This window comes from Monomorium pharaonis, chromosome 1, assembly GCF_013373865.1.
Source record: "Monomorium pharaonis isolate MP-MQ-018 chromosome 1, ASM1337386v2, whole genome shotgun sequence".
Classification (NCBI taxonomy): Eukaryota; Metazoa; Arthropoda; class Insecta; order Hymenoptera; family Formicidae; genus Monomorium; species Monomorium pharaonis.
In genome coordinates this window covers 19,384,394-19,391,569 of record NC_050467.1, presented here as the reverse complement: position 1 = coordinate 19,391,569, position 7,176 = coordinate 19,384,394, and the positions used below count along the sequence as shown (strand labels likewise).

Below are 7,176 nucleotides of genomic sequence, written 5' to 3'. Positions count from 1 at the left end.
TAGAGATGATTTTTGTAAAGCCATAAATCAATAGCAACGAACAGTTTAAAACGATATATCACATATAAAAATTAATTGTCGGAAACCGGTTTAATGATTTGCATAGATAATTTGTATCTTGTTTTCTTCATAGATGAAAAAGCAATCGTCATAATTATCTTGCAAATTTATAATAAGTGCTTGCATAAAGACTTCTGGAAATTCTTTGTGTATTTTACTGGAGTATGCAATTATCTGCATAGTGATAGTTGTAGGAATTTTATTTTGATCGAAAAAAAGCACGCGTAACTAGTATAAGATTAATATAACAGCTGACGCAACAACTAGACAATGTTTACGCGGTCGTACGCGCGAAAATTTCATTTTACATAAATACTGACACAACGACAGACTTGCAAATTACATAATGAATTGTATTTACAGGAAATACTGCCATGTAATATTTTAATTAATCAATTTGCGTCATATATTGACAATAACACCTAGTATACTTATGATATTAAGTTGAAAATGAATCGGAAATAAATATACATTCAATATAAACATAACAAAAACTCTTATTCAATTATAACAGTAAAAACAATAACAATAAAGTATTATTTCTCTATAATAAATTTTGTACAAATTGCATTGAATAATGTGTATATGCAAAATTGTGCGTATGAACATATCAGTATTAAAATATCTATTTACTCTTAACGTCTTTGCCTATTGCATCGGTCACAGAAGAAAATCCATTGGTTTCAAGTACTTCACATAATTCCCTTTTGATCTTGCCAACTATTGGCGGCCCATTGTATATATACGAGGTATAAAGTTGCACCAGCGAAGCACCAGCTCTGATTTTAGTGTAAGCATCTGTCCCAGAGAAAACACCGCCTACACCGATAATTGGGATGCTGCCGCGCGTTCGTCTATACATATCGGATATCATAGCTGTAGAAATATCTGTAAGAGGTGCACCACTGAGACCACCACTTTCCTCCTTGTTCGGATTAGTCAAGTTTGGTCGCGTAATCGTGGTATTACACAAGACTAAACCGTCAACTCTGGATTTCTGACCTAAAATTACATCTGCCACATCTTGTCGCTCAGAATCCGACAGATCAGGAGCCAATTTTAAAAACAGCGGCTGTTTGCTACCTAACAAATCTCTCGCTGCATTTACTCTGTTCAATAACTCTTGCAAATTCTTCTTGTTTTGCAACGATCTTAAACCTGGAGTATTAGGACTAGATACATTAATTACAAAGTAATCCGCTACATCAACGAATTTCTTTATACCATCGATGTAATCTTGAACAGTGTCTTTTGTTTCCTTGTTCCTTCCTAAATTGACTCCAACAATACCGTTAAAATTTTTATTCTCTTTTAACCTCTTAAGGCGCTCCCATACGATATCATGACCATCGCTATTAAATCCATATCTATTTACAACTGCATTATCTTCCGGCAACCTAAAAACTCTGGGTTTTGGATTGCCTGGTTGAGGTTTAGGCGTTACAGATCCTATAAGAGAACAATTTAAAATTATTGTCTTGTTATATCGAACATTATAGGAATCTCTCTTTCTATTGTCGCGCATAGACTTTTTACCTATCTCTACAAAACTGAAACCAATCTTGTGCAATCCTTCCACGGCCTCTCCTTGTTTATCAAATCCTGCAGCCATGCCTATTGGATTTTTAAAGTGCAAACCGAACACAGTGGTCTGGAGTAAGCTGGGATCTTCCTTTTTCTGTTTCGGCACGAGACCATATTTCAAGACCTTCACTGCGAGTTTGTGGGCGATTTCTGGATCTATCAGTTGCACGAGAGGTATAGCAACGTCCCTGTAAAATCTTTCATTGCCCTGATAGACAGAAATGCCACCAAACAGAGCGACAGCGCTACTCGTCACGGTCAAAAATGATTTAAACTTTGCTTTATTACTTAATCGCTGAGCCATTCCAATTGCGAAACACTTACTCAAATTTATATGAGTTATTCTGCGTTACCGACACATATGCAAATATAAATGTTAACATCAATGAAAAAAGTTCTTGAGCCCGTAACAGATTTAGGTTAGAAACCACGTGAAGCAAAATATCTACTTATTTACAAATTACTGTTGGATACAGCAACAGCGCCAACGTGGATGTAGAAGTTGTAGAACTACGTATCACATCCACTTTTCGACACTATCAATAAAATCGATCTGTGGTGTGCGCCCGTACCACAACCCCGTTTGGGCCAAAGGGTAGAAATGCAAGCTAGAAATACAATCTCGTAGAAATACAAGCTCTATAAAAGCAAAAATTCAAACTTAAAGACAAGACAAATTATCTTTGTCACGTCCTGTGTGCTACTTATTGGCCGAGACATTGTGGCTACGTTGCCTCTCCCCTTAGCCACATGAAAAAAAAGTTGACAAAAAAAAACAAATTGATTAATCGACAGAACAAAGTTAAAAAATAAATAAAAGTGCAAATTATGAGAGATGCATATTATGCATATCATGCATATTATGTAAGATGTCTGACTAAGTTACTGTTAACAATGTAATTCGTCTGACATTCCTGATTCCTGTTGCTCAGCCAAAACCACTCCTCAAAAATTTCTCGTTTAACTTGCGTCTGTTTCCTATACCCATTTTTTTTTATACTATACTACTCCCACGAAGTCTTTACCTAATGTCAATGGAAAGTCAAATTTATCAAATATTTTAAAAATTAAATTCCTTTTATTTTCTATTTGATTAGAAAAGTATATTACTATAGCCATCTGTAATAAAATATATACCTATTTATTATAAAAATTGTAAACCATACAGAAATAAATCTTAATTACTATAATATAAAAGTTTCAATTCAGAATTAATAAAAAATTTTATTTAACTTGACTAGAGAGTTGTGTATGAACCTCATTAAATACAATTTTTTACTACATTAATAAAACTAATGAACGTATAAAAGTTTTTTTAGATCCACTTATTCATATAAAAGTTATTTACCTAAAATAGTAAAATAGGATAATTTTTGTTTTGCTAAGCTATTGTAAGTCAAATTTTTCATTGTTTTCTTCTTTATATCTATTCACATTTAAAAAAATTTGAATATTTACAATCAAAAATGACAATAAGCAAACAAGCAAGACCATAGACTTATATATACTATAATAAGAGATAATAAGACTATTGTTAAAAGTTACAAAGCAAAGCTTACCAGAATGCATATACTTAATGGATGCCTAACAATGGATGATACATGCGAATAGAAATAAAATTATCGTAATATTGTATTGTTCCTTGATTCTTTTTTTATTGTTTCGTGATTCTTACATTTAAATTACAATTAAAAAAACATTTAAGATAAGAAATCATCAATATTCACTTATATAAATTCAAAAAGTATAATAATATAATTAATTATACAAGCCTAATTCAAAATCGTCTGAATTACTCTTTAAATATCTCATAATGGTAATCGTCCGTCACCTTCTCTCCATTATCTTTTCGTTTTTCTCGAATGTCTTCTTTGGTAGTGTATTTCTTTCTTGTTGCCAGATTCCTGCTGCAACTTTTGAAAATCTGAGTCTTCTATGTTGACTAAAATTACAATAAATTTCATTCACAATTTTATATTTAACATGAAGAAGGTAAATGTATAGAAACAAAGAATGTGATAAGAAAGATAGTAAATGTTAATATAGTTAATAAATTTTTTATTAGTTAGGAATACTATATCATATGTATTTCATGTATACATAGGATCACTGCACCAGTTGCGGAACAATTACCAGTAAATAACTTCAAGAAAAATATTAAAATAATTAGACCTCAAAATAATAAATTGCAATTATTTTTAAATTTAAATTTTATATAAATTTAATTAAAATAGCATTTTTTTCCTTGAAAGTGGTAATTATATATTAAATTTTTTCTATTCATTCATTGACTGGTAAAGTGATCCTATCTATGAAAAATAACAAGAAAAAGAAAATTCATACCTCTGTTGTGTTGTACGAAATTCACAGCCATATTTGTAGGAACAAACTGTGAGGACCCATCTTTTTTTCTGTCCCAAAGAAGTTTTAATTTTGCCTGCTCTGTAGCTTCAATATTCTGAATTTTGGCACTGAAAATTAATTGTGCTTTCAAGGAAAATATTGATTATAAAACTTATGTTTTAAAAACTGTACAATTACAAATAAAGTTGAATCATTTGATGTTACTTTAACTTTGACAAATTATTTCCACACAATTGCATGCAATATACATTTAACATTTTAAAAATATTTATTGTATAATTATAATATAAATGTACTCACTCTATGCCAAGATCGAGTTCTGGAATATCAGATAACATTTGATTCAAAAGCATTTCCTCGCTACAATTGGTCGAGCTTTGCCTCAAATGTTCCAGTACTGCATGCAACACTGCTTCCTCTGGTGAGCAATATGATCCCTTATCATTATTCGTATTATTCGCTGCATCATTATTATTTTTACTCTTGCGCTTCAACAATTATTCTTCTGTATACTTGACCCTGTAAATAGGAATAGTTATATAAGGATACAAGACATACAAATGCAATAAGTAATAATTCCAGTAAAATATATATATTCTCTTATTGCTGATTGAATATCAATATTAAATGTAAGAGAGAAAGAAGTAAACTTCGCCATACATACATTTCTTCATTCTCATCGTCTTTATTGGTCTCCATGTTAAATTGCATTTCAATGGCAGTGTTGTAGGCATCGCTCGGCTTATGTTTTGTATTCTTCAGCACAGCCATATTTTTCTCCGATTTTCATATTAAAGGGATCCGACTAAATTAATATAGACCTCGCGTTACTTCTCTGATCTATCATGAATTTCACTTTTATTACATATCATATAAGTATTTTACCATCAACACATTGAATACAACGCTTTCTCCGAGCGCCAAACCAACATATCGACGCCAGCCGGTCTCTCGCGGAGTTTCTGAATAATCTTTGTTTCCTCGACGTTCTCCCTAAAATAAGTTTCTTCTTAATCTAAGTTCTACACTACACAATTAATTAAAAATAGAATAATGTGCAATCCTAACTTGGACATTTTCTCTCCCTCGCTGTCATTGTCATTCGAGAAGCTTCGCGTTTCCTTAAAAGTTTCGTCTTCTTCTTCTTTTTAAACTAGATATTATGCGTTTCGTTGTCTCCGCACCCCATTCTTTCTTAATTAATTAAACCTGCTATATCCCAATATCTCCTTCCAAGTAAAATCAAAACAGGGAGGTATTTTCAAGGTTAGTTTCGTCCGAAGGTTAGTTCCGTCACGACGGAATCAATGTTCCCAAAACAGACTGGAAAAATTATTGTAAATAAAAAAATACATTTTTATTAAAAAAAACAATATTTTTCTGTTATTTTATATAAATTTAATGTATAGATAAAATAATTTATTTAATAATATAATATTTAATGATAATTGTTTTCATAATATATATATCGAATCTATCGAATCAATTATCGATCGGTGTGGGAGATCGATTTGACTCATATTTTAATTTACGCATACTTTTTATTTTTATGTAAAAGTAATTACAATTTGTGAAACATGAATTAATCATAATTAGCTTTATTAGTGTGAAAAACGCAAAGTTCAAAACGGTATATATCGCAGAAGCACTCATCTTGACGCGTGAAGTTAGCGCTAGAGATGATCATCTCTGACACGAGCCAACTTAACACAGTTCTCTGTTTTAGGGGTTCACATGCCTTCCGGAACGGAACGAGACGCTGGGTTCACTTTCTTTCCGGAACGGAACGGGACGCGGGACACATCAGCTCCCGATCGAGTCTTATTCACAAATCATATAATCGGTAAATATGACGCATATTTAGCTTGTATTGCGTTTCATTCGAACGCGTATTCCTCGTAGCGTAAATCGCGACGTGTGGAACGGTCGGGCAATTCTAACATGCGACAATAATTCCGTGCCAAAGTCGATCGCGCGGGAAAGGTACCCCCTTCGCCATATTAACAGCGTTCTCTCTTTATTTCACTCACGGAATCCGTGACAATCAGTAGCAATCCCGAGGTGTATCGGCTCCGCGACGTGTAATCGCCGCGCGAAGTTAATCCGCACGATAAATGAAACTGCCTCAGGTCATTCTAAACCATATTTACCTGTCATTTTCAGAACGCAACGAATGTGGAACGACACGCCGCCGCAAGTGCTAGAACAAGTGCTATCGCCAAGTATTTAATCGGTAAGTCTTATTAGGTTAAATTTGTGTCGCAAATCGCTCGAACGCGTATACATCCAATTCGTTCGAACGCAGATCGCGATATGTTAATCATGGCCCACGAAGTTGACTGTGGGCAGGAAAGAAACTTCTATCGCCATTCTTAATTGCATTTTTTTCTCATTTTCAGAACTCGACAGAGGTGGAACGACCCGGCGCTGTATAGAACGGCATCGCAGATCATAACTGGTAAGTGTAACGTACACATCTCAGTAAGCAAAAAATAATTTAAGATTTTGTAAATCATAAACTAATACTAAGATTTTATTTAATTATAACTCTATCGTAGTTTATTATAACATTAAAATAACATTAATATGTATCAAATTTGTTAATTCTTTTTATGAATTGTGATAATGATTTATTTGATGTTTTCAACATCATTTTAATTTTATACATACAGCTTTCAAACAGAAAACAACTAAATTTATCCAGTGAATCAAATTTCTTTACATCTTCTGTTAAATGAATGAGATTATGAACATTATGATTTATAAATTCTTATTTATATAAGTAACAAAATTCTTTTACAAAATATTATAATAATTCATTTGCCTAAATACATTTTGTTACTAAATCGTAACATATTAGTATCCGAATTGCGCAATGTAAAGATAGAAAATGCAGATAATAATGTTTTTAAAAATATGGTTTTATCATCCATGGACTATAATATAACAAAAAGGTTTAAATTTAACCGTTTTCCATCTGTCATATTCTGTTATTAGTCTAGGTTTTCTTCCAAACTTATAACGAGTTGATTTACATATTAATTTCAGTTTTTTATTAATTGCATCAATATTTTTTTTATTAGATGAGTTTTGTGAATGCCTTTAATAGAAAAACTTAACAAACATTTCATAATTTCTAATAGCACAAAATGCATATAGTCTAAAAAA

At 32.0% G+C, this 7,176-nt stretch overlaps 1 protein-coding gene across 1 annotated transcript; it reads right to left on the bottom strand.

The window, feature by feature from the left end:
- Positions 1-3,421: 3,421 nt before the first annotated feature.
- Positions 3,422-5,716, bottom strand: LOC105833554 (telomere length and silencing protein 1 homolog). Its single transcript, XM_036286723.1, is given in 11 exon segments — positions 3,422-3,532; positions 3,534-3,586; positions 3,988-4,115; positions 4,309-4,527; positions 4,673-4,783; positions 4,785-4,813; positions 4,894-4,940; positions 4,943-5,001; positions 5,077-5,119; positions 5,122-5,331; positions 5,574-5,716. Coding segments are annotated over 10 exon segments (876 nt in total). The 5' UTR covers positions 5,198-5,331; positions 5,574-5,716.
- Positions 5,717-7,176: the final 1,460 nt, after the last annotated feature.